The sequence below is a fragment of the Chelon labrosus genome, assembly GCF_963514085.1.
Source record: "Chelon labrosus genome assembly, chromosome: 14".
NCBI classification, from domain to species: domain Eukaryota; kingdom Metazoa; phylum Chordata; class Actinopteri; order Mugiliformes; family Mugilidae; genus Chelon; species Chelon labrosus.
The window spans coordinates 8530802-8558426 of NC_140347.1; the positions used below are offsets into that span (position 1 = coordinate 8530802).

The 27625-nt window shown below is 43.6% G+C and overlaps 1 protein-coding gene across 4 annotated transcripts in view; it reads right to left on the bottom strand.

Annotated features, from left to right (window-relative positions):
- afdna (afadin, adherens junction formation factor a) overlaps positions 1–27625 on the bottom strand; it is a gene marked incomplete at its 3' end in the record, with an annotated part of 118714 nt that overhangs the window by 52746 nt on the left and 38343 nt on the right. For 2 of the 4 annotated variants that reach the window (XM_084560061.1, XM_084560060.1), the window contains exons 2-14: positions 23513–23708; positions 23258–23370; positions 21819–21976; positions 21464–21624; positions 18301–18458; positions 14926–15010; positions 14559–14693; positions 10130–10224; positions 9424–9674; positions 7013–7082; positions 5409–5479; positions 5249–5316; positions 1888–2093 (exon numbers count right to left, since the gene is read on the bottom strand). In XM_084560061.1, the coding sequence (XP_084416187.1) occupies positions 1888–2093; positions 5249–5316; positions 5409–5479; positions 7013–7082; positions 9424–9674; positions 10130–10224; positions 14559–14693; positions 14926–15010; positions 18301–18458; positions 21464–21624; positions 21819–21976; positions 23258–23370; positions 23513–23708 (1767 nt within the window). Of the gene's footprint in view, positions 1–1887; positions 2094–5248; positions 5317–5408; positions 5480–7012; positions 7083–9423; positions 9675–10129; positions 10225–11695; positions 11741–14558; positions 14694–14925; positions 15011–18300; positions 18459–21463; positions 21625–21818; positions 21977–23257; positions 23371–23512; positions 23709–27625 lie in introns of all 4 variants that reach the window. The other 2 variants (XM_084560059.1, XM_084560062.1) reach the window with 2 other exon arrangements.

Sequence of the window (27625 nt, forward strand, 5' to 3'; positions counted from 1 at the left end):
ACACTGATACACTGTGACACACACATGGTCATGGTTTACAATGTAAAGCCATCCTGGATCAGTTGAAGAACGTTAAGTGGTGGAGATCAGCAGGAGACGAGATGAAAACAATCTTTTTAAGGAAAGTTTGACATTATAATTATTATAGCCGCGTAATACTGACGTTCAGGTTTTTGGAAACGTAGATGTTAAGGTACGGACACACCAAACCAACATCGAACAACTACCAGCAGCAAAGGCAGACTGTGGTGCGTTCAATGGCAGCCTTTTTTTGGTCCAAACGCTACGGCCGACAGTCAGCTGTTAAAGGCAGATAACTCTTCCTACCAGCAGGGGGCAGTAGTCTGGGTTCATGATCCAAAAGGGGAAACAGGAAGAGCTGCTATTAGCCTGGAGGCTAGGAGGAGCTAGAACCATCGTTCAGAGCAAGACTCCCCTAAATCAAAATCAAAAAAATCTCCAATCTCCTGAATTAAATGTTAAATAAGTGTGAATTCAAATATTCAGATCAGACAAGGAAGGAAAACGACTCTTCTCATGCACTGGTTCTTAAAGCTGACCAGCCAGTAGGAGTGATCTATTTAACATAACGGTCGGCTTTGGTGTGTCAGAGCCTTTAAACTAATTAATTGTGTGTCCAGGTTTACTCGTCCGGGCTGTGGGTATAGATCTGAAGCTGAAAAATACTGTCACACATGCCTAAATGAAATAGTTACCATTTTAAAAGGTTATTTTTGGGGTTAACATATATTTTCTTTTTAATGTGACTATTAATAAGTAGAAAAATGTACATTTCATCATGATCAACGATTAACAAGGTCAGGGTTAGTCAGAAATGTCTTAAAGAAAATAACATAAATGATGTGAGGTAGAAGTTACATCACATCATCTAATTTAAACAAAAATCTTAATAAAACCAATAAATTAATGGAGTTACTGTAAGAAACAACATACACATCATCCAGCATCTGTGTCAACTCAATGTACAAATACACAGTTTTGGGAAAGTGCTCGTCAACATCCCAGGTATGCTCTAAAAATATCTTGATCTCCAGTTAAATCTCCACTTAAATCTAATAATAATAACAGAAAATATCCACACGGATCATATCTGCAGTAGTAAGTCTGAACTATCCCACATTCCTCTGTAGCTAAAGATATCTCCCTGAATCTCCATAAAACTGGAATCCTTCTACTCGCCGACCGAAATAGATCAAGTCCTAGAGCTCACTTGTTGTGTTTTCTTTCATAACTACCCTGCATGCCAAGGCGATGAATATCTGGCAGCGGCCTAAACAAATAAAAGAAGACATGGCACATGCGTTTTACTGAGCTTTACTACTGCAGACTTGTAGAAAAACGTAGTGTGAGTGTTTAAATCTACCGAGATCCAGTACATCATTATGATTAGACGTCATGCAGACACTTCTGGATTTGTTTTTTTATTTATAGCGGTTGAGTGTTTCATTGTGTGTTCACACTAGTAAACCAGATCACCCAGGACGGATGCTAATAAGAGGTCTGAACGGGACCAAAGAGAACGAGGTGTCTAAAAAAAAAATGTCGGTACTGTCGAAAAGAAATTCTGCAATAATACAAAATGAGGTAGCACCGTGATCGTAACAGGCTTCACACCATATACTACTTAAATCTGAGGAGGCAAAGGAAAAAGAATAAGAGGGAACTGTGGAGAAGAAGACGTTACCAAACACACATCTTACAACAGCTACAGACGTCGTAGTTTGTAAGAGTCCAGTTGATGAGATGAACCAAGAAAAACATCGGGTAGCACTTGGACGACGAGGGAAAATAATCAGTGAGTTCACGATCGAGGTGAAAACACACACACAGAGACACAGAGCGTATGGAGTAAGTAGAGTTACTGACCTGAATGACTCCTTCCATCATGCTCACCATCTTGTTGACGATGGCGATGACCTTGTGCGTCCTCTCCGACGGCGACATGTCGGGGCGGTACGTGGGCGACAGGACGTAGCGGCAGGCCATGTACAGGACGTAAGTGGGCGAGAGTTTGAAGTGAACCGTGGAGCTGTTGGTGTAGTTGATGATGGCGGAGAGGAAGGTGTCCTCAGCTGGAGGGACGCAAGGAGAAGGACACGGTTGGTACGTGAAGAAGTTAAAGGAAAGTGGAGCAGCGCACCGCTCTCAATCTGACTGAAAACTCTGATGGTGGCCGAACAGCCACAACATTATGACCTCTAACAGGAGAAGTGAATCACATTGAACATCTTGTGACAACTCAATGTTCTGCTGGGAAACTTCTGGACCTGGCATTCATTGGTGTGGATGTTACTTAGACATGAAGCACCCACCTAGACCAGACCAGACACCCCCACCCCATAGCAATGACACTCCTTGATGGCAGCAGCCATCCCCAGCAGGATGCAGCCACAAAAACACTTGAGGAACAACTAAAAAAACATGAAGAACATCACAAGGTGTTGACCTGGCCTCCAAATTCACTAGATCCCAAACTGATCAAGTATCTGTGGGATGATCCACAGAGGCCCCTCCCCTCAAAGCCCCCCCACTAACAACATCCTGGTGCCAGACACCACGGGACACCCTCAGAAGGCCCATGACTATATATCCATGTGAACAAAGCCGCTGGATTCAGAGGAAACCACAACCACGAAAATAAAAAAAGTCTTCCAGAAAGAAGACGAGCAGAGAAACTACCTCAAAATTGTCAAACAGAGAGCAAGATGGCAAGAAGAGCCACTTCCACTGATACATGAGGCTTGTTTCATTAAAAAAAAAAAAAAACATTTGGGGTTGGGAAATTTATAAGAGGGTTACCAAGGCAACCAGGGCCTTGAACGCCCGCTAGCGACCAACTGTGATCTACAAAGAGATGGAAGACAGACGGGGGCTTAACCTCCTAATCATTTCCTTTTCTAATCATTCTCTTATTAGAATTACCGCTTCTCATAAAAAGAACCAATTCCAATATAAAGATGTAATAAATCTAATCATCAAATCGTTAACATCTGGGCCTCACTGAACTCGCCCAGATCCCCGACTCTGAGCCGCGACACACACTTTGCTCTGGGCTGCACATGTGTCGTGCAGGACACACCAATAAAAGCTCTTGTCTCTTGAATGTGGGATGGTTTTCTTTGAGTTTAACAAAAGCATTTGATGTCAAACCAGCTGCTTTTTAGCGCAGCCACTACTACAATCCTCTCTGTGAAACTCTACTGAAGCTGTGTGCCGAACACGCTCGTTAACATATGGTTTCTCCCGGTGCATTGTGGGTACGGGACTCTCCGACCACCCTGTGACCCGCCTGGGAAAACACATGATCTCACTCCACGGCAGACATACAGTGTGAGACGCGGTCAGGCTCGGAGCACGGGGAAAGTCAATAAACAGGAGTGTTACGAAGACAAGGCAAATAAAAGACCTGAGAGCAGAACGTCTGTGGGAACCCGGCTTCTAACGCTGCCTGGAACTTAATTAGGATGAATTCAACAACTGTTCTGACTGAATTAATCTCAAACGATGCACTCCAGAGACGTCAGAGCGTTAAATACCGAAGATTAGGACGACTCGGTGCAAAGGAATTTACCTCCATCCAGTCAGACAGAAGGAGGAGATTTTCTCTCTTTATTGGACTGTGAACAGGAATGTACCGTACAAATACAGCCTGACTGACGGGATGTTGTAATGCTGCTGCTATTTGGACAGAACACGAGTCTATTTTGACAGATGAGGAGGGAAACATGCTGCTTCTTTTTGACAGGTTTGGTTTGATATGTCTTTTTCACTTATGTCTCTTTAGGGTAGGGGCTCAGTTAAGGTACTGCGAGACATAGACGCCGTAACCTACGTACGTAGCCTACGTCAATGCGAGCCATTTACACTTGGCTGGCTCGCTCTATAGCAACTCCATCCAAACACTAGTCAGCACTGTTTCTTTTTGGCCAGTCGGTTCAATGTTTGTTTCTACTTCCTGCTTCACTTTCAACAACGGTGACTGAAAGTTTCGCCAAAATTTCACCAAAAGACTATCTCCGAACCGCCTCAGTTGAAGGGAAACTGCTATTTTTTTACAACCTTGACCTTATTTCTTGCATAAAATACGATCGTTTACTCACCCATATAACTTTGGTGTCATTTGTAGTCAATCGGGAGATATTTAGATCTGTGTATATCCATATAGTGGGAGTGAATGGGGCACCGAAACGCAGCCTCTAAATAACGCATTATCTGCCGCGAAACTCGTTCATTTCACCAATATTTTGTTATGATACGCTAGTGCTATTCCCCGTTGAGTCCGGAGTTACCTGTTCTCATCATATGGGGTCTGTAGATTGACCTACAGAAGTGGATGATGTCGTCTCTGAGCGCCGTGCACACCTGCAACGGTCGGCTTGTTTACCTGTAATTTGCTACTGGTATGGGTCGTCCACAACCTCAGAATTGGAAAAATATTCAACCATGTTGCAAAAAACTAGCAGCAGCAAATTACAGGTAAACAAGCCGACCGTCGTGGGTGCGCACGGCGCTCAGAGATGACATCATCCATGTTAGAAGACATCAAAAGTTATATGGGTGAGTAAACAATCGTATTTTATGCCTGAAATAAGACTTGTGAACAAGGAACTGTTTTTAAGGACCGGTCACAGCTGTTGTGGTCTGGATATGACGGGACACGCAGCTACATTTGTGAACAGGTGTACGTCAGGTTACGGCGTCAGGGTCCAGAGGTACGACGTAGAAGTGTTGCACGACTTCTTCTTCGTCAGATCTACGCCGTAGCCTGACGTAAACAAACACGAGTCACAGCAACACAGACCCCAACAACTGTGATTGGCCCAAGAACAGTCTGCCTCCTTGACGCCATCTACCCAGAGGTCGTTCAACATTTATTAGCTCCAACTCCAAACTCCAAGGTGAACCAGCGCCCAAGTATAAATAGATCTGTCATATCTAAACCTAAATTAATTGTTTTATACTGATGCATCACAAGAAATAACCCTGTTACATATGAGTCAGCTATGACGTCATTTTCTCTGCTTATGGAAGACACATTAAGGCCTCATAACGAATAAGGTGATAGCTTTCTGACCTGACCCAACTGCCGCTACTACCAGTGCAGTCAGGTCAGGATTGTAGGGTTCACTGCATTTTTAAGGCAACTAGAAGAGTTCAATAGTTTCCAGCTATTGACGGTGTCTGTAAATGGACACAGAGAGACAGAGAGGGAGACATAAACACTTACAGTTGTCTCTGAACTCGATGCCGGCCGGAAGAGTCAACTCCGTCCTGTCTGCTGAAATGTCCTGAGACCTGACGAGACAGAAATAACACCATGCCATGAGGAGAGAGCGCTGAGAAGAGCAAGGACAAGGGAGGAGAAAGAGGAGGACGAGATGTCTGACCTGCTGTCCTGCTGCTCTCCTCTGATCATGGGTTTAACCATCCCTCTCTCCATCTCCAGCTTCCCTGAGCTCTGCACACACACACACACAGGAAATCATTTAATTTGGTGAAGAGGATTTCAATGTGACTGTACAGACAGACGTGTAGATAAGTAACTGCTGTACTATTTACTGGTGTAGTTACGACATGGACAAACTAAATCAAAGTGGAGGCTTTGGTTGGGAGATCTGACGCATTGTCTTGGGTTAGAGTCACAGCAAACGCAACAGGATGCAAAGCTTTCGGGTCATTATGAAATATAAGTTAACTTCTTTGGGCATTTGACATTTTTTAAACCAATAAATTAAATGATTAATTAAGAAAACAATCAATAGTGAAAACCAGTGTCACTTTGAGCCACGTATACTTTTAACGTGCATTGATTTTTTTGGGTTAGACATGAAGGTCAGTAGCGTGGAAGTCAACTTTTTCTCTCTCCGTTGGGGACTGATTATGCCTCGACCAATCAAATCGTTTGGGAGGGCTCTATGAAGTGATGCAACACATCTCAGCACCGTTGTGTTCAATTAGTTTAAAACTAAATGGCTGCAGTTGGTTGTAGGACTATCCATTTGCGAGTTTGTTTGATTTTTTCCCACTTTATTGGTTGAAACAGACCCCATAATGAAGCTGAATGGATTGTTACCAGACTCCTATTCTGACAACAGGCTAGTGGGTCAGGGAAGAGTGGAAATTTTACTTAGAACCAAGGAAACAGTCCACCAATCCCTGATTCAGATTACAGCATCTTAGTTTAGGATATGTGCCAATACAAAGTACCAATCCGATAACTGTTGTGCACAAAAGTCTTAATTTGCCATCACTTTTAACCAACGTGGTTGAACCAAACAATTGGTTGGTCGAAAATGAAATGGGACAAACTGTATATAACGTACATAAAGCCTGGAAGTCACAACTTCCTCGTCTACAAAGTATTTGGGGTAGAAAGTTGGTCTGGAGTCGCTCCATTTGGGAACTTAGCTCCAGCTAAGGATATGTGCTAATACAAAGTACCCATCTTCTCATTCATTCATTAATTCATTCATTTATCTTATGTAACCACTTGTCCTGTGAAGGGTCATGGGGCTAAAGCTAGGATGAGCGGGGTACACCATGGACAGGTCAATTTAGAATCACCTATTAACCCAACGAGCATGTCTCTGGACGGTGGGAGGAAGGCGGAAACCTCAGTAATGGGCACAAAGGTTCGAACTTGCCATCACTTTTACTCAACATGACTAAACCAAACAACTACAAGCTGAAAATTTAGTGGACAAACTGTATTAAGCTTAGATCGGAAGCCAGACCAACTTTCTCATGTACAAAGTATCTGTAGTAGAAAGTTGGTCTGGAGTCGCTCCGTTTGGGAACTGATTATGCCCTGTCAAATTATTAGGGCAGTCTTTATGCAGCAATGGACAAAATCAACAAAATGGACTGGTTGCAGGACTATCTATAGCTGCATGCTGAAGTATTACCGATTGAAACACTCCTCGTAATTAACTGATTTAACACATGTGGCATATAAATGGAGCATTTACTCAAATGTGTTCGTGAGCGTTACCTTGCTAGTGGGCAGGGCAGCTCCACTGTGGACGTCTCCGTGAAGGTCGAAGGTGGTTTCTGGTACGCTGCTGCAGCAGAGACACAGACGTTCAGCAGTTAAGATGAGGAAGTGTTCCCTCCACATCCGACTGTCCATTAATGACTGACTTAATCCAGACACACATACTTATCTAACTCATCGTCAGGGAGGCGAGCGCAGCACCAGTGAATGACTCACTAATATATGCTGACAGACAGTGGGCTTTTAAACGCAGACACACTTATGTAAGAGTCTAATTAGGTGGAGAGTAGCCGTGCCAGGAGTCCTGTAAAGTCGGGATGATGTGTGTTTGACAGCAGTCGGGTTTTAAAAGACAGGCTTCTGCTTTTTTAGCGCCCCACGTGACCGGCTCGGCATCAATGTCAAATAAACAGCACAACACAAACACAGTGCATCGGCGTCCTGTCACTAACTGGGAGGTCACGTACACAGCTCCAGCAGCAGCCAAATGTAGGTTAAACGATTCACAGCATGTCCACAAACAATTTTTTTAAACATTCTCCATCTTAAATAATATAACCTTTAAGGAGAGGAAACCAGGGTTTAATCACAGATCTGTTCAACCCCTCTTTAAGATGAGAATAAACCAAAACGACATCTTAGAAGTACTAGCGACAAAGGCAGACTCTAGTGACGTCCCCTTGTGTGGCCAAAAAAGTTTTACTTGAAGACTTCACCTAATTCTGCAACTGCATTAAAGGAGATAACTCTTCATACCAGCAGGTGGCAGTAGTCTCTATTTGTCATTTAAAAGGAAGGAAAGGAAGAGTTACAATTAGCTATGAGGCTAGGAAGCGCTACTATTAGCTGGGAGGCTAGGAAGCTAGGATGAGCTACTGTTAGCTCAGAGGCTAGGAAGCTAGAAAGAGCTACTTTTAGCTGGGAGGCTAAGATGAGCTACTGTTAGCTCAGAGGCTAAGCAGCTAGAAAGAGCTACTATTAGCTGGGAGGCTAAGATGAGCTACTGTTAGCTGAGAGGCCAGGAAGCTGGTATGAGCTACTATTAGCTGGGAGGCGAGGAAGCTAGGAAGAGCTACTATTATCTGAGAGGCCAGGAAGCTAGGAAGAACTACTATTAGCTGAGATGCCAGGAAGCTATGATGAGCTACTATTAGCTGGGAGGCTAGGAAGCTAGGAAGAGCTACTATTAGCGGAGGGGCTTGGAAGCTAGGAAGAGCTACTATTAGCTGGGAGGCTAAGAAGAGCTACTATTAGCTGAGGGTCTTGGAAGGTAGAAAGAGCTACTGTTAGCTGAGATGCCAGGAAGCTAGGGAGAGCTACTCTTAATTGGGAGTCTAGGAAGCTAGGAAGTGCTACAACTAGCTGAGAGGCAAGGAAGAGCTACAAACCGACGTACAGAGCTGGCTTCTCTCGAATCACACTGATCAATTATTTTTTAGTTTAAATCTGATGAAGTTTTTAGTATTAAACATATTCCTTTTTCCATGTTCCATCCAACTCCACTAATTCGGAAAACGCCAGCAAACACGTCGCAACTTTAACAAAAGTTTCCAACTTGCGAAAACTCGAACGCCACAAGAGGGCGCCATTAATTTGGACATTTCTCTTGGGAACACCGTAAACACAAAACTCATTTGAAGGCAGGAAAAGGAACTAAACAATATCACTTTATGGGCCAACATCTTCACATCATATTTCAAGAATTTCACAGATGAATCACTTCCTTTAACATACTGGAATGAAAGGTTTATGTCTTTCCTTTTTACTGCTTAGAAAGACAAACTTTACTTTTTGCTGTAAACTTTACAGTCGACACAGGCTTCATAAAACACTTATAGAAACTTATAACTCTTAGATTCAAAAGCATCGTAAAAAAAAAAAAGAAATCAGCATTTGTTACTCTCTCCTCTCATTACATTTCATTTCAAAGTACTAAATCATGGTGAACACACAGTTACGGTGCTGTTTACTTACTCTCTCTCTGGCCGTGCTATTCATCCATTAAAGTCATTAAAGGGCTATTCAGTCAGTAAACTCTCCTTCTTGTCCGTCACTCATCCCTAACTTTCTCACACACTCCCTTCCCTTCTTATCTTTCTTTCTTTCGTCCTCTTGTTGGCGTGTGAAATTAAACTGAGCAGCAGGCCACACCCAGCACCATGTTGATCAGATTAGAGGGCAGCCTGCCTGCCTGCCTGCCATAACCCGAGACCTCCGCTCTTCCTCTCCTCTCATTTCCTCTCTCTCTCTCTTCATCTGTCCAACCCCAGACTTCCCTCCTCCTCCCCTTCATCTCTAGCTCTGCCTGCCAACTCCTAACCTCGCCCTCTCTCCTCCCTCCCTCCTACAACAACACCCTATTCTTTAGTATAAGAGGATGGGACGAGGACAGAGGAGACGGGGCTCACCCAGACTTGTGTCGGCCTCTCATCATGGCGCCCGGCTCTCTCTTGCCTCCCTGGTCGAACATCGGGTCCACGAACTTGAAGACGTGGGCGGAGCCAAACTGGAGGGTGGAGCCCGAGCGCAGCACCGTCGTCTCGGTGACGCGCTGCCCGTCGACGAAGGTGTCGGCGTCGGGGCTGTGCGGCGTCACGGTCACCATGCCTTCGCTGTGCATGAGGTTGCAGTGATGGGGCAGGATACCCGGACCGAGCAGCTGGAGACAAAACACGGGTTATATGTGACCAGATAAAGAGAGGCTCCAGTTTAGACCTGAACTGCAACTAATATACACCAATCAGCCACAACATTATGACCACTGACAGGAGAAATAAACAACGTTGACCATCTTGTGACAATTCATTGCTCTGATGGGAAACTTTTGGACCTGGCATTTGTGGAAGTTACTTAGACTTAGACCGGACCAGGCACCCCTCTCCCCATAGCAATGACACTCCTTAATGGCAGCAGAGGCCCCTCCCCTCAAAGCCCCCCCCCCCACTAACAACATTCTGTCACCAGACACCACAGGACACCCTCAGAAGGCCCATGTCCATTCTCTGACGAGTCCCCACAAGGGAGACCTACACAATATTAGGAAGGTGGTCATAATGTTATGCCTGATCGGTGTGTTTCTGGCACGCCACGGGATTAGAAAGCAGCCGTGGTTACCTGGATGGCTCCGTCGTCTGTGCAGTCTGAGCCGACCTCAGTGATGCTGTGCTGAAGCCGGTACAGCTTTGGTTTGTCCCGTGAGTCCGACCCGTCTGAACACACACACACACACACACACATTCATATTTAACACCAGGCGGGGCTGCAGTCACATAAAATTAACTTTTTAAAGAAACAGCAAACACATTCAATACTTAAAAACTGGTGTAGATGCTAATATATTTGTGGGTGGCTGCAGAGCAAGTTACTGGTTATTAGTAAGCAGGAGTTTAGTAAAAGCGAAGCAGCACGTTAGTTCTCTGAAGGGAAAGGGATAAAACACTGGCTGGTCTGGGGAAAAATGAATGGGTACGGATGGGTATCACAAAAACCTCAGAGCATCTTCTATAAATTATACTAAAATAAGCCAGCAGCTAGCTTCAACAAGGCTAGTAAGGATTTATATTATACTTTAATGCACCAATACTTGGAGCAATACTTGGGTTAATTACAACATTGTTCGTGGTCTTAAGCTGGTCTCAGACTACAGGAGTTTTAAAATCCTATGTGATTTTAAAACCAGGTGGCATCACACACTCTACGAGGAGCTTCTATCTCTTTCTATTGTTCTTTCTAATCATAAACACACTACAGGATATTATTTAGATCATCCTGCCAGATAAAGGAGCACGCCTGATGTAATCACACGGGGAAACGGATGTAAACAAAACGGAGAATGCGGTGCAACTATTTGGTACTACGAGGAAGAGATAAAGTAATAAAAACACAGAGGTTGAAACTGGAAACTCAAGTCAACTCAGGGACTGTTCCATCATCTCCTCTTGTTTCTCGCATTGGTTCTTGTCAGATTTTAAATCCTCTTCCACATCTAATACGGCCTCTATTTATGTTTCGGGGAAGTTTAAGGATGAATTTTAATTTACACTCTGACATTACCAGATAATCTGGGCCGAGTCCAGTTGGTATTACTGCTCGGACGGCCTGAAGGAACGGGTTAGGGGTTGACTGGCCCGAAACTCCTTTAGTCTGAGCTCAACTTTTGTAGTTAAGACTGTATAATATCACTATTTTACTTTTTATTTTATATCTTTAATTTGATATTCTTCTATACGTCCTGAAAATCTTGTGTTTCTTATCACAGCCTCTTTTACAGTTTGGTTCTCAGTCTTCAGACGTTAAATGAGGTTACCATCAACTGAGTCGAGGCCCAGTCTCCGTTGCTCAGTTGTCACTGTCATGGTATAACGTCTGTGGAGTCGTCTTATTTTAACGTTAGTTTAGAAAACCTGAATTCAATACTTTTTATCCCCTGCGTCCACCGTCCTTAAACTGTCTGCTGCTGCAAACGCTCCAAATGACCCCACTGTGGGATAAATAAAGGATTATCTTATCTAATCTTAAAGGGTGAATATCACTACTAAAGAACATCAAAGGTAGTTTAACAGGGGGACGTGCTCCATCTTTCCCCTCCCCCGCCTCCACCCCTCCCCCGCCCCAACTCCCGACAAACCCCAGAGCAACCACGGGAACAGACACAAACGAAGAGCGATGGATTCTTTTTACCTTCGTGGTGCCGATAGGCGTAGTAGGCATAGTGATTCCCTCGCCCTAGGCGGACAGGCAGGCAGGTAGGCAGGTAGAAGGACACATGCACAGGCCCCACACACACACACAAACACACAAATACAAACACACCATGCCAAAAGAAGAAGGTGGGAAAGAAAACAGACATATAGCAGAGGGTGAAAATGCAGCAAGGAGGAAAAAAATGCAGCATTACCTTGTTAACCCATTAATTACATGGAAGCAAACACACGCACACACACACACACACACTCAGATCACTGACCATACAGTTTAGTGCTAGCAGCCTGATTTAAAGGTAAACACCTGTTCAGACCTGGTGCGTCCTGAGTGATCTGATCACAAGTGGACAGCTTTAAAAACTAGTGTTCAGACCAAGGTTTTACGCTCTATACGCAAATAAACCCAACCATCGTTCAGGGCTCAGTGACACAAAGCTACTGTCGTTTCAGAACCATGAACGGAGCTGTCAGTTGTGGAGCGACCCGACGCGGGGCGCTCCGTGAAGTCTGGCTTTCTTTCACTGAAAGAACACACGTTGAGTTATCATGTATTCAATTATCTCCACCTTAATGAGACCAACACAATTGTTCAGATTATAACCGTAAACCTGGAAGCGTCCATACACATTTGTTCATTCTTTGTTTGCTTTTATTTATTATTTAGTTAGTTGACAGCTACAAGAACAAACTATTTAAACAGGTTCTTGTTACTAATTAGGGTTGTCCTGATCAAGTATTTTTTTGCCTTAAAACAGAAGAGAAAGAAGACATTTTGGCGCTACATTGACGTGGATTTGGTTTTACGGGAAACCTAAAATAAATATCTGCAAATGATCGACCTTGGCTGAAGCCTGATACTGATCTCATCATTTTTCTATGACATCCTTTTTTAAAATATTTAAAATATCAAATATTTCATTCTAAATAGGCCGTCGATCGAGGCCAAACTCTGCTCAAGCAACAGGACGTCAACTGAGTAGGTGGTCCATCAATGTGGCCAGGGACACATTGTGTGTTCACACTTGTACTTTAAGCTGGCCACTTGTGTTCTGATCAGTCAGGGTGCACGTTAATACCAGGTCTGAACAAGGACATGGGGGACTTTTAGATATCGATTATTATTAACCTGACTGGCCTCCATTAACAACGGCAACAAAGACGTCTGTGAAGGTTCTCAGTCATCCAGGTCATGGTATATCCAACAAAGGTTAAAAAAAAAAGCAACTTGACTTGTAGAGTTTTTTGAGAAGACGTTTCAACTGAAGAAGCTACTCGGATGAGTGGTGAAACGTCTTCTCAAAAAACTCTACAAGTCCAGTTGCTTTTTTTGAACCTTTGTTGGACACAACAAAGACCTTCAAACAAGTCTCTTAAATCAATACACTGGGTCTATTTAACAGCAGATAAAATAAAAAGAACTCCTTGAATCTTTGTTGCCAGCTAGTAACTCTGCAGTTGTAGACAATTATTGGACTTTTCTTGGTAGTTTGAGTCTAAATCTCAGCTCATGTGGCTGCTGCTGTTAAATGTTCTTCTATCTTCGCCTCACTAAAGTAGGAATAATCACACTCTTCCACACACACCAACACAGGCCCAGCACCCATTATTTAAAGAGCCAGTATCCGCCATGTCTTCCACCTACAGTGACCCGTCAACCTTACAGTGGATGAAGTATGCGTTAGTATATCCCTGGATCAGACCCACTGGTTGCCCCGTCACCAATTCAGCACCACAGTTATCAAACCGGATCGGTGCCGACAAGCGTTTGAGTCACCGTTGGGTCTGATTAGTTATGAGAGGAGGACGGAGAAATTAAGGGAGATATATATAAAGAGAAAGAGAAAGAGAGGGATCAGTAGCGAGAAACAAGCTGTTAAAGGCAGGACGTCACATTTAGCAAGACTCGGGAAGGTTTCTCCGAAAGGTTTTCATGAAGATTTGAGGATGCTGCATTCAAGGACTTCGTTCTTTTTGTTGTTATCGCAACTTACCTTTGGTTTTACTTGTAGCTCCTGAACAATTTACCACAATGCATTCTCTTAAAATAATCCTGTATTTCAGTCAGTCAGTTTTTAGTTCCCTAAAACATCTCCTGCTCTTTAAATCTTCTTCAATATGAATATAAAACAAAAGTTGAAATGTCAACGTACGTCAACACCTTAGGTATATTTTTAAAACGTTCCAGGGAGGATGGATCAGTTAAAATAATAAGAAAAGCCTCAACCCTAAACAACCATGCTACTGTCGACTACTGGACCTTAATGGCGTCAACTTTTATTCTGCTAACGCCTCCACATAATCTGATCCATATCTGCTCATTGACATTCAGTTTAGATCTTAAGAGCTGCCCAATGTTTGGTTTATATTCCGCCCACAAGTCATTCTTTGGTGTTAGCCGACACCAGTGTGACTAAAACTAGAATTAAAATATGCTTCCACAAATAGGTCTGATTTAACACAAGATTAAAGGCAAATATAGAGCGAATAAAATAGACTTCAAGAGTCCAGACTGAAGGTCCAGCTGTTTCTAATCCAGATTTCCGTGGTGGTTGTTGTCCACCTGTAGTTGCCTTTTTCACAAACTGAAAAAATACAGCTGGAAACAATATCACAGCCACATGTTTATCACTCACCTCGGCAGCCAAAGGGATAAACAGACTCGCTCTTGGCCGGACTTAAATGTAATTTGCTGCAGCTACACAGCTTCCTGCTGGCTACTGTGTCTAATAGTGGTAATATAAGAGCTATTGGTAGATATATATATATATATATATATATATATATATATATATATATATATATATATATAGATGTAGATGTGTGCGTTTTGTGTGTTCTACCTGGGCTCAGCTCCACCAGATAAGGCAGTTTCTCGGGCGGCAGCGAGCTGTCCTTCCTTCCCTTGTCGTCCACTTTCCTTCCCTTCCTGCCCTGGTAGTCAGGAGGTCTCTTCTTCAGCTGGAACACTAGCGCTCCTGACACACAAACCAAGTTCAACGTTAAGCGTCAGCGTTTTACTTTTAAAGCTAAATATTTAACCGGTGCATGAATGAATAATTTACCAATTAAATATGCATGTTTGCAGCCCAACCCTCCTGTGATTCTGTGCATGAAAGCCACAAAACTATTGGACTGTAATGACTGTAAGGCAGCAGAAGGGGGCAGTAGAGACCAAGAAAGGCAGAGTTAAACGGAGTGTTGCCTTACCTCTGTCAGCAGGCCAGTCCCTGAAGATCTGCAGCGGACACTCTGCATCGTCCAGAATCACCTCCTTGCCCGACTTATCGTCTTGCTGCAAATAAATCAAGACAGACAAAAATAAATTATCCCAGCAAGCAACAAGAAATACTGAACTGTACCATGGATGAGAATAAAGTTTGTTCAGGTGACACCTTTTCATTCAGTGGTTTTGTATTATTTTCTACATTGTAGTTTAATACTGAAGACATTGACACTTTTTTGACGTCTACATAATTCCATGTGTTCCCTTATACTTTCAAACAAACCGAACTATGTTAAATATTTGAGCTTCTTCAAAGAACTCAGCTGACGTTCTCTCAGCTTCATGAGATAGCCACCTGGAACGGCTTTCAATTAGCAGCTGTGAGTTGTTAAGAGTGAATTTGTGGAATTTCTCGAGTTCTTGATGTGTCGGACACATTATCTCCAGGCTACGTGAGGGCTCTTTGACCAAGAAAGAAAGTGTCGGAGTGCTGCCTCAGATGACCTGGCCTCTACAACCAAGCGAAACCCAGCTGAGATGGTTTGAGATGAGTTGGACCACAGAGTGAAGGCAAAGAGACCAACAAGGGACCAACAACCTCTGGGAACTACTTCAAAACTGTTGGAGAACCATATCAGGTGACGACCTCATGAACTTATTGAGAGAAGGTCAAGCAAAGGGTGGCTATGATGAAGAATCTCAAATATAAAACACAATCCACTTTGTTTTACACCTTTTTATGTTCAATACATGAATCCACATGTGTTCCTTGACTCTCACTTCTAAGCAGATTTCTACCAATGTATCTCAGTGCAGACCTTCTGGTTGCTGAAACTGAATATTAAAAGTGTCTTTTGTGCCACAACTCAGCAACAAGACAGGAGCATTGAGCAGAGTCCATGCTGCTAGTAGCACGAGCATTATGGACAAGAATAATCTGTGGATAAAAAACAAAATAAAGGCGCTGCACGATGGAAAACCAGATCACCAACGTGGTCGCCGATGTCTAATGGTGAAAAAGCAACAGGTTACAGGTGATCTTCAACAGAAGCCAGCGATATGAAGCCACAGACTGCACTTTATGACAGTCGAGACCTACTACGAATCAAAGCTGAGCTGGTCTAAACTTTATTCAGCGCTCCTAAGACACAGTGAAGCGTGGACCAATGGATGACGCCATAATGCCAACGGGCGCTTGAGACTCACTTCATTGCCGGCATTATAGCTGAAAAACATTTATTCATTGTCGTCCGTCTGGACACAAATCCGATCTAATCCCTTGTAAATAGCTGCAGTCTGTCCTGAAGCTCCCATGTGAGATACAAATCTGACTTTCCTGCAGTCAAAGCTCTTAAACAACCTTTAATGACTTTCACAGATGTGGCAGTTCATTCATTGAACTGCTAAATGTGTTCGTGTCCAGATGGTCCAGAATCTCATTACCCACCGTCTCCAACAGAGAACATGATTTCAGGTCGCTACAGTTTCAGTGACAAATCCTATTTTTACCACATTACATCAACTAAAAATACGTACTGGACTTTAATAGCTGAGCGTCTTGCTTGACATGAGATGACTCGGTTGTTGTTGCAGATCACTCGATTTCAAGTTGTCACAATGAGTCATTACATGTGAACCAGTGCTGAGAAGCAGAACAGAGGCATTCTCCCACAGGTTTACTTTCCATAATGAAATGATGCCGTTCACGGGGCTCATAAATATTCCAGTTTTGTCTTATTACCCAGGAATGACTGCGGTCTACGGTCGTCCTACATCTCATCATCCTGTTCAGTCATGTCTCAGTTAGCTTCCCCTCCCCCCGAACGTTAACACAACAGCCCTCCATGCTGCTAGGTGGGATACCAGCGCTTATTTCTCATGCTCACTAACCTAATGGACATTATCCATGCTTTAGTCTCATCAGCAAATTGCAACTGTCTTTGAACAGTGTGTGTGTGCGCTCTTGTACAGCTATCATTCTGAGGACCGGTCTTTGAGCCGTCACCTGGGCCGGTCCTCACTTTTTCCACATTCCTGACCATTACGGTTGGGGAATATATTATGTCAATGAATGTTCTGACAGAGGTTGCCATAGAAACATGTATGTAGTCTTGATATATTAAGTCGTGGTGGCCAATTTTTCATGGAATACCAACGTTGTGGGGACGTTTTATGGTAGTGGGGACATTTTTGCTGGGCCCTTCAACCTTTTGAGGGTTAAAACTCAGTTTTAGGGTAAAAGTTGGGGTTACACACTTTTAACAGCACTATGTCAATGAGCAATAGGAATGTCCTCATTAGTATCGGAGCATTTTTAAAGACCGGATCGATCTTTCGTATTTATTTACTTTAGTTCTGCCATAAACCATCTCCTTGTAGCATCAAAAATTCTTCTTCTTCTTCTGTTTTAATGGAGGTTGGCTTGTGTCACAGCTGCCAAAAATACCAGAAGAAGAATCCCCTGACTAAACATCTCTGCTCTGTCTTTACTTAGCAAAATGAAGTCAGTCAAACAAAAATTTGTAAATTGTGCAATCTGGATGTTTAGTGAGTTGGTAGAAAGGAAATCATCATTCACTACTACAACAACAACAACACTGAATGCTGAGTTTAAAAGAGGAGAAAAGTTTCCTGGAGACAGCGCCAAGGAGAAAAATATTTCAGAGAGTGTTAGGGAGTTTATGGCAGCGTTGGATGACCAGAGTAGAAAACACAAGGTACGAGCTACCCTCTCCACGCTACATTAACTTTGACAGAAAGATTTATTGGGCTGAATCCTGTCGCATCTAGGAGAATACAAGGAAGACAAGAAAAGACTTTAGGAATCCACAGGGGAGGAAATTTTGCTTATTTGAGATCGGATTGGAACTCGGATGAGGACGTCCCTACTGGACAAAGATAGAAACATAGGTTTGTGTGAGTATTTTCAGTCTTGGGAGGTTCTTTCATTGTACTGGCATCGGGAGCAGCCGTTATTTTATATGATTGTCCGTATCCAGAGTCCATCTGAGAGAACAGATATGAGAGGTTGTGGGGAAGGCAGCCAAGTTCACAAATACACTGCTGCTGCTGCTGCTGCTAGAGCACTCAGTCTGAAAGCAATTGAACTGCATTCCTCCTGAAGGATTTTGTGCCAAGCAGTGTTCGGCTTTAATCTACCAGTCAGGTGAAATGTGTGTGTGTGTGTGTTTGTGCACAGTGACTTCTACTTTCCTCTTATGAAAAAGAACGGAGGTGTTTATTGATGAGAAAAAGGGGTCAAGGTTTGTGTTTAGTGGATATGCTGCGACCAGTTTAACGATATAAGGTGTGGGATTATAAGGCGGAGACGGGGATGTATTAAGAGAAAGTGTCGTTACCCGAGCGATGCAGTACTCTCTCGGGTTTTCCTTCTCCAGCCCGTACTTCTCCAGCGCCTCCACCACGGCAAAGTCAGCGGTGTCTCTCGTGGAGAGAAGGATAGTCTTGTAGGGGATGTTGGGCTTCAGGCTGTCGGCGTATATCCTCAGAGTTCCCCCTGCAGACACCACAGCATTTAGTTTATAATAGCATCATAGCAGCAAACGGAAACATAAAAACATTAACCACATGTTGATGTAAACCACTTGAATCCAAGTGGCCCTTATGTCCCAAGAATGTCAAGAGTGAGGACGCTTCTCAGAAAACAACACAACTGGACTGACCGGTGCAGAATGGTACGAAGGGAATACGTCTTCCTCAGCGCTAGTGTAATCACTGCTCAACAAAATCAATGGAAATATTTTAAATGTTGTTATTATCGGTTGTTGAGCTCCTTCGTTTTCTGATGCAGGACCTGAGAGAAGTTTATGATAAAGTGGAAGAGGGAGAAGACAAAAGTGAAGGGGAAGAAGAAAAAAAGGAAGAAGTAGTGGAAGAAGAGGAACAAGAAGAACAATGAGTAGAAGAGGATAGGGAAGCAGAGGAGGAAGGAGGAAAATAAGAAGGAAAAACAAGAGGGAGAAGGAGGTGGAAGAAGAAGAGAAAGTGGAATAAGAAGACAATGGAGAAGTGGAAGAAGAAACGGAGAAGGGGAGCAAGAAGAGGAGGAAAAAGGAAAATTAGAAGAAGGAACAACAACAAGAAGAAGAAGGAGGTAGAGGAAGCAGGAGGAAGAAGAAAAAGTGGAAGAAGAAGCTGAAGGAGAAGTGGAAGAAGAAGCAGAGAAAATAATAAGGAAGAAGAGGAACAAGAAGAACAAGGAGTGGAAGAGGATGGGGAGGAGAAGAAGAGGAGCAAAAAGGGAAAATAAGAAGGAGGAAATACAGGAAGAGGAGTGGGGAGACAGAGGAAGAAGAAGAAGATAAAGTCGAATAAGAAGCGGAGGGAACACAGGAAGAAGAAGCAGGGAAGAAGATAAGGAAGAAAAAGTGAAGGAAGAGAAGAACAATGAGTGGAAGAGGATAGAGGAGAAGAAGAAGCGAAGGAAAAAACAAGAGGAATAAGGAGGAAGAGGCAGGAAGAAGAAGAGAAAATGGAACAAGAAGCTGAGGGAGAAGTGTAACAAGAAGAGGGGATAGGGAGGAAGAAGAGGAGGGGGAAGAGGAAGAAGAAGTGGAGGAAGAGGAGCAACCAGAAGAACAAGGAATCTAAGAGGATAGGGGAGAAGAAAGAGAGGAGGAAATGAGAAAATAAGAAGAAGGAAAAACAATAGGAGGATGAAGAGGAAGAAGAAGGGAATGTGGAATAAGAAGCAGAGGGAGCAGAGGAAGAAGAGGAAGAAGGAGGGAATGTGGAATAAGAAGCAGAGGAAGAAGAGGAAGAAGAAGGGAATGTGGAATAAGAAGCAGAGGGAGCAGAGGAAGAAGAGGAAGAAGAGGAAGAAGAAGGGCACGTGGAATAAGAAGCAGAGGGAGAAGAGGAAAAATAGGAAGAAGAGGAAGAAGAGGAAGAAGAAGGGCATGTGGAATAAGAAGCAGAGGGAGAAGAGGAAGAAGAGGAAGAAGAAGGGCATGTGGAATAAGAAGCAGAGGGAGAAGAGGAAAAAGAGGAAGAAGAAGGGCATGTGGAATAAGAAGCAGAGGAAGAAGAAGGGCATGTGGAATAAGAAGCAGAGGAAGAAGGGCATGTGGAATAAGAAGCAGAGGAAGAAGGGCATGTGGAATAAGAAGCAGAGGAAGAAGGGCATGTGGAATAAGAAGCAGAGGGAGAAGAGGAAAAAGAGGAAGAAGAAGGGCATGTGGAATAAGAAGCAGAGGAAGAAGAAGGGCATGTGGAATAAGAAGCAGAGGAAGAAGGGCATGTGGAATAAGAAGCAGAGGGAGAAGAGGAAGAAGAGTAAGAAGAGGTGGGGAAGAGAAGGAGGATCTGGAGGATAAAGAAGACGACAAGAAGGGCGAAGAAGTAGAAGTAGTAGTGGTGGTGGTGGAAGGGGAAAATAAGTTAAGGAAGTAGAAGACTACAAGAAGGAAGAGGGAAAGGGGAAGAATAAGAGGAGGAAGAGGAGGAGGAGGAATGAAAAGAAACAGAAAGATAAACAAGAATAAGAAGAAGGGATAAAGGAAGATGAGGTAGAAAAGGAGCAAGAAGAATGAGAGAAAAGGAGGAAGAAAAAAGAAGAAGATAAAGAACGAGAGGACGACATAAACTATGAACCTTGGTAGTGAGGAAAGAGGTTTCTCCTCCTCCGACTCCGTAGGGGTGAATAAAACAGATTAAATGTACTATATGTGTCTACATAACAGCTTTAACAGGAAACCTTAGCCTTAGACCTTCAGGAACCACTCTGACGCTCATAAAATGTCTACGATCCCATCATCTGGTGGGACACGTAGCCACGAGACTGAAAATGATCACCTTGGTAAATCCCACAGGGCAGCCGGTCTTCAGCAGAGCCAACCGGATTTTTCAGAGGCATTACATAAAGGGAGCTTTTTTTAAAACAGGACTTTCTGCTGGGAGAACGTCACTGTCTCACCACCGGGCCGTCCCGTCCCACTGCGAGTGTGTGTGTGTGTGTGTCTGCCATATGTGGACGACGGACAGTGGTTGGGGCTGTATTTAGAGTCACTGGTCCATCTGTCTGTCTGGAGCAGTGATTAGGTAATGCCTGAGTCACACACCCAACCAGTCAGCATGTTTGGTTCAGTCATTCGACGCGTACACTTCTTTTTATTTTTTTTGTGTGTGAGTGACACTTTCTGTAAATACTACCATATCTGTGCACGTCCCGTAGTGATAACAGCTGCTGCACCACCTGTGCACACCTGGATTTAAACTCAGCAGTGAACTGTGAGGTCGCTCTGCAGATTATGTCACAGGGGGTCACGTCGGGTTTTCTTTAAGCCACACAAGGACATTCAGGCAGGCCAGTCAGTCCAGCTCTGTGTTTTTGGATTAGGGCTTGGAAACGTGAATATTTTAGTTTTTTTTTTTTCCCTCCCTATTCTCAGACGTCTGTGTTAAAGTCATTAGGTGGCGCTGACAAACCGCTGAGCTACGGCACAGCTGGATGTTTAGAGCTAGAGCCGGGCGGAGGAATGGTTGTCATGCCGTCATTAGTACCTGAGTCCGGCCTCCCGTCGCTGCTCATGAACTCCTGCATGCGTTTCTCCAGTTTCTGCTGGCGCCGCCTCTTCATCACCACCTCCGGGTTGGAGATGGTCCTGGTGAAGCTGGTCTCCGGCATGTCCTTATAGACCTCCGCTGCCAGACGACTGTTTTCCCTACGCCACAAAAAAAAAAAAAAAAAAAAACAGAATACGTGAAGGGAAAGACAAACGGGTCAAAGTTTAAACCACTATTCTTTCCTCCGCCTCGAGTGCCCTGTGCTTTTCTTGGCTTGAAAAAACAACTAGAATCCTCTCCAAGGACCGAGAGGAAGTTAAGGGCAGGGCAGTAAGATGGATGAGTGCTTTACCCGTCCTCCCGACTGAGCATCTGTTCGTCCCCGTCAGGTATCCGGGCAAACTCCTTCTCCCTCTTCTTCTCTTTCTTCTTCTCCTTCTTGGACAAAGTCCTCTTGAAGTTCTGTATCACTCCATCTTTCTCCTTCTCGGGTCCGTTACTCTGACTCTTCTGGTAGAGAAGAAGAAAGAGTGGGTGATGCCACAGTTTGTAATGTTACACTCATATCTGGAAACTCTGCTTTGACGGTTGCATCATGATCAAGGCAAGCTTGACCGAGGGCTGCAGTTTACTTAAAAGCTTTAAATAAAAATGTAGCTGCTGAACGGGTAGGAACTAGTTCTGGTCATTAACAGAGTGGACAGCACCTGCAGGTTTATTCTAGGGATGCACCGAAAATTTTGTTTCAGTGATAAAAGTCAGAAATGTTTTGGCCAAAAACGCACTTTCGGGCCATTTTTGGCCAAAAATTTTCACCGAAACAACACGTGCACGCAATAACCGCAGCAATTTTCGGCCAAAAATGGCCCGAAAGTGCATTTTTGGTTTTCGGCTGAAAATTGCTGCAGTTGTTGCTTGCGTCATCACAACATCCTGTTTTGGCCGTGTTGTTTCGGCAATAAATTTTCGGCCGAAAATGGCCAAAATGTGCATTTTTGGACAAATATTTTTTTTGACTTTTATCACCGAAACAACACGCGCAAGCAACAACCGCAGCAATTTTCGTTTTTTTCGTCTGATATTTGCTGCGGCCATTGCTTGCATCATCACAACATCCTGTTTTGGCCGTGATGTTTCGGCGATAAATTTTCGGCCGAAAATGGCCCAAAAGTGCGTTTTTGGCCCAAAATTTTCTGACTTTTAGCACCGAAACAACACGTGCAAACAATAACCGCTGCAATTTTCGTTTTTTCGGCCGAAAATGGCTGCGGTTATTGCTTGCATCAACACAACACCCTGTTTTGGCCATGTTGTTTCAGCGCAAAATTTTGGCCGAAAACGCACTTTCGGGCCATTTTCGGCCAAAATTATTTTTGACTTTTATCACCAAAACAACACGTGCAAGCACAACCGCAGCAATTTTTGGCCGAAAATGGCCCAAAAGTGCATTTTTTGGTTTTCGGACGAAAATTTTCAGTGCATCCCTAGTTTATTCCAAATAAAAACCTAAAACTTCCACCAGTCATTCAGATCTCAAGACAAAACTCGACCCCTAAGACTCATGTTATTCTGAATATCTGAATCTACGCTGATACTTTTATAGAGTATATTTGGTTTGCCGGTTCATCTTTGGGTTAAACTTGCTCCGTTCTGTAACTCAGAGGAACTGAAACATGTGTTGAGACAAGGTATGAAGCCAGAAGCTATAAATTCTTGAGGCAGATTTGTTTCCTTGGCTGGCGCTGGATGAATGGAGGAGTGACTCAGCTCACAGATTAACAGTCAACCGACCTTGGGCAGGATGTCGTTCTCGTTCTTCAGGACGAAGCGTCCTTCTCTGTCGTCTTTGTTCCAGTTCAGCTGAACAACCAGAGGCTTCTCGTCCAGGTCCAGCTGACGCTCTTCTAACACACACAGAGACAACAGTTCATCTGCGAGCCAACTGTGTCAAACTCTTAGTTCAGCTTTTTTTTTTAATTACGCATTATTTTTGCTTTGTCGTGTCGTTCCCTCCTTCGCATCACCTCAGAAATCTGCGAGACTCACCGCCACTGACGTGGACCTCGTACAGGGAGTATTTTGGCGAGGAGAGCATCCTCATGTCTGGTCTGAACTTCTCGGCCAACGTCTCGATGACGTCCTGCGTTGTCGCTGTGCTGGAGACTCTGATGCACTTGGTGGCGAAGTTGCCGGCGACCCGGTCCTGGAAGTAGAACCGCATCACGCCATGGAACTCCAGGTCCTTGGAAGAGACAGAGAGTTCATTAAACTGTGAGTCATGCAAATGTAGTTGAGTCACTGGACCGAAGAGCCCACTACTCATTCATTACTGGTGCAGGACGGTGCAGTAAGGCAGCTCTTCAGCAGCATTTAGAGAATGTCAGCAAGTTGTGTGACGACATAAAGAGAAAGTGGATCTGTCATTCACTGACCCAGATTGTCAACACACAACTTTACAAATAAAGGCTGCTACAAAGTCCGCAAGAAACGAAACGCTGGTTCTAGCAGCCCTCGTCTGAGAGTTCTCACAGCTTGTTCTTGACATATCAACCGTGCAGAACTTTTTTTCTCGTGTGGCGTCTGGGTTACTGTTCTGTGATTTGGTCAGAAATTGGAAGTGGGCGTGGTTAATGTGGAAAAGCAGAAATGCTAGCGGCTACTCTGTTAGCTCCCAGATGCTAATATTCTCAGTGTGACCGCTAATATCTCCTGGGTAGAGATCGTAATACTATGTGTGGGTGCACGCTGAACGAACGGCGTGATCCGACGGACACGATCGTCATAGCAACTGTCCGACATCCGAAAATAAGAAAAGTGGCTCTCGTCTTCCGCATCTCCCAGAATGCTTTGCGCGTGCGGCGTATGCTGCAGTGGGAGGGGCCTATGAGGACTTCCCCGGAAGTTCAGCACTGGAGCTTCTCCTGACGTATAAATGACCCGACCAGAAAGAACTTTGTTCTTGTTCTCGCAGCCCTCGGAGCAAGAACAAATTTAGTTTAACTTTCCGACTTACAAATGACTCGAGTGATGCCACAGTTCCTAGAAAGAAACTGTTCAGTAACGGCATGCGTGATTAAATTTCCTCATTAAGACTAAATGAAATCAGAAGCGCTACAAGCTGAATTAGATCTTCTACTTTTTGCTGCTGATTTTGTTTCATGGACACTACGGTTTCCTCTATAATAAAATTTTCAGGACATTTCCTCACTTTCCGACTTGTAAATTAAGTAACCGCTTTATTGTGTTTAAGCTTTAGCTCCTTATCTAGTAGAGTTCAGCTCGTGGCGCGGGGCTAAGGAAACCTCTCTCTAGACACTCATGTGTATAAACTCATTGCCAACATGTTGACAGCTTCCTCTGCACAGAGTCTCCTACAGAACAAGAATGTCTTAAACATATATACACGCTCTGTCCTGACACGCACACACACATATATATATCTGTAACACCGTGCTGACACAGCAACTGTAGCTGTGTGCACATACGTTAAGGCTCGGGGCGTGAGACTGGCCTCGTATTTCATTATGGCGACCTTTAAACAGCTCTTAGAACAGACCTGGGCATGACACGGCCCGCGGGCCGTATACGGCCCTTTGGCTGACTCTGACCGGCCCGCGTAAAGCTTGTCATTTGTTTTCGACAGAACTTTTTTTTTTTTTTTTTGCGTGGTGTCCTAAGTTAGCATGCTAATGCCGTGTTAAACACACTGTTATTTGGCTATCGGACACTTTCAGTGTGTCTGTATGTTAGCATGTATGTTAACAGACTGGTGTTTAGCTGCTGCAGTGATGTTGTCATTTATAGTAAGTTTTCTGTCTGCCGTGTGTGCTACCGTGAAACAGTAAGCTAACAGATTTAGCCCGTTGTCTGCTAACTGGTCTGCTAACTGGTTACAAAGACATAGTGACGTTGCTAACCGGTACATCGTTACTTTGTGTCAGAATCTCCGTTAACATATTTTAGTATTATTGGTCCACCGTATGAACTTCAGAGCGCCGCGCTGCCGTACCGATACGCTGAGCGGTTGCCAAGGCAACCATGAGACTCTGACAAGTTTGTCAATAAAGGTGGGAGGAGGAGCTGATTGACGTTCCTGCTTGACGCACGCAAAATAAATGCGGGTCAGTTCTGATTCTGATACATCCAGAGGTGGACAGATTACACACCTTCACTACTTGAGTAAAAGTACAGATACTCCTTGTCAAATATTACTCCAATACAAGTAAAAGTAGCTAAGTCAAAATATTACTTAAGTAAAGTACTAAAGTATGTGCTTAAAAAAATACTTAAGTAAAAGTATTTAAAAAGTATTTCAGGAAATACAGGAAAGGAAAGTAGCTTTATTGTCATTATACAATCCACTGATGCGATTCAGCTACAGATATGTTTATAGCTCAAAAATAAACAAATAAAGGCAAGAAGCCTCAGAACACAGACTCAGCTGCATTCATCAACAAATGCAATTTCTACATATTGTAGTTACATTTGAACACATCATGAAGTATATTTACCAATACCTAAACATTTATTGTAACATTCAGTTTTGTAACATTGATGGATAAACAACTTGTTGGCTAGTTTACTTACACTTATATCATGTATCACAGCCAAAAATGAGCTGGATAACCCACATACTCAAAAACTGTACTTAAGTACAGTACTCAAGTAAATTTACTTCGTTACTGTCCACCACTGGATACATCGAAAATATTATCTTGAAGGCCGCATACAATTATGGACCTTGAGTTTGACATGTGTGGTTTAGGATCGATTGAGTCGAATGAATGATCATTTATTTAATATACAGTAGTATTAGCCAATATAAATATTATATATGGTCATTTAAAAAAACAAATCATACTAATAGATTAACAGTTAAATAACTAAATAAATTTTGTTTATATTTTAAAAGTTCATTGGTACAGATTTCATTAAAGATTTAATTAACTGCACTTTATAACTTAAATTGCCCCCTGGGGACAAATAAAGTTTTCTGAATCTCAATCTCAATCTGAATAATAGAATGTGTTCATTGTAAAGCATTTCAAGCTTTAAGTATGACTAATTGCTTTCTTGATCATCCCTTTACTAAAAACACCAGCACAAAATAAAACATACCAATGTTGCAGGCGCAGGTTTGAGTTCAGCCTATTGGCACGGCCCTCCAAGATATTTACGATTTCTCATGTGGCCCCTTGAGAAAAATAATTGCCCACCCCTGTCTTAGAAAGTCTTAAATGTATTGGAGGGACTTGCCAGTTAGACAGCTTGTATGTGGCATTTCTCTGATTTCACAAATGATATATACAATAGTACGCCAAAGCTAGCATGTATTGCAGTGTTCATAATATTTTGCCCAGCCAAGCACTGAGGGAGTAACCTACCTCTCTCAAAAGGTCTCTCAGTCTCGCCTCATATAAACCGATTAATTTTTATGATGTCAGGAAGGATGTTGGGTTCTCCCAGAACACAGATATCCTTTCTGTCAGGATGCCAGCAAAACAAATTTTTGAATTTGAATCTTAACGAGAGGCCTCGTCACCATTTCAGGAGGAAACCCAACGAGCCCGACGACTTTCTGGAGGTGACAGATCGGGCCGAGGCTGAGGACTGTGAGCAGGATGATGTAACTCTATTAAATCTACACCGTTTAAAGTCTGTCTGTGGTCTCTCTCTCTCATATATTCACACAGCTAAGGTTAAAAAAAAAAAAAAGGCGGGAGACTGATAACAATGTTTTTGTTTTTTTAAAGAAGTAAAAACCTCTCCCCGCCTCCCTTTCTCACCCGTTACTTCCCCCCCTCCCCTTTCCGCTAAAGACACAGCCGAGCAGAGTGGAAACACTGAGCATAGTTTCGATAGGCAAGGGTGGAGTCGGGAATGTGTGTGTGTGTTGTGTGTTGTGTGTGTGTGTGTGTGTGTGTGTGTGTGTTGTGATTTACTGCTGGAATGTGGGCCATCGAGGGCTGCCGTTGTCGAGCTTGCGTAACCGTTGGTAACCGTTGCCGTGGAGACACCGGTCGACCCCGGGTTCAAGCAAGTAAAAGCCCAGCTCGGAGCGAGCGGCGGATAATTAACGCACCGGACGGCGACAATAAGAGGGTCACCTTTTGACCACTGGCGCCGGCCCAAGCCCGACCCCAAATCTGGCTCAAGTCC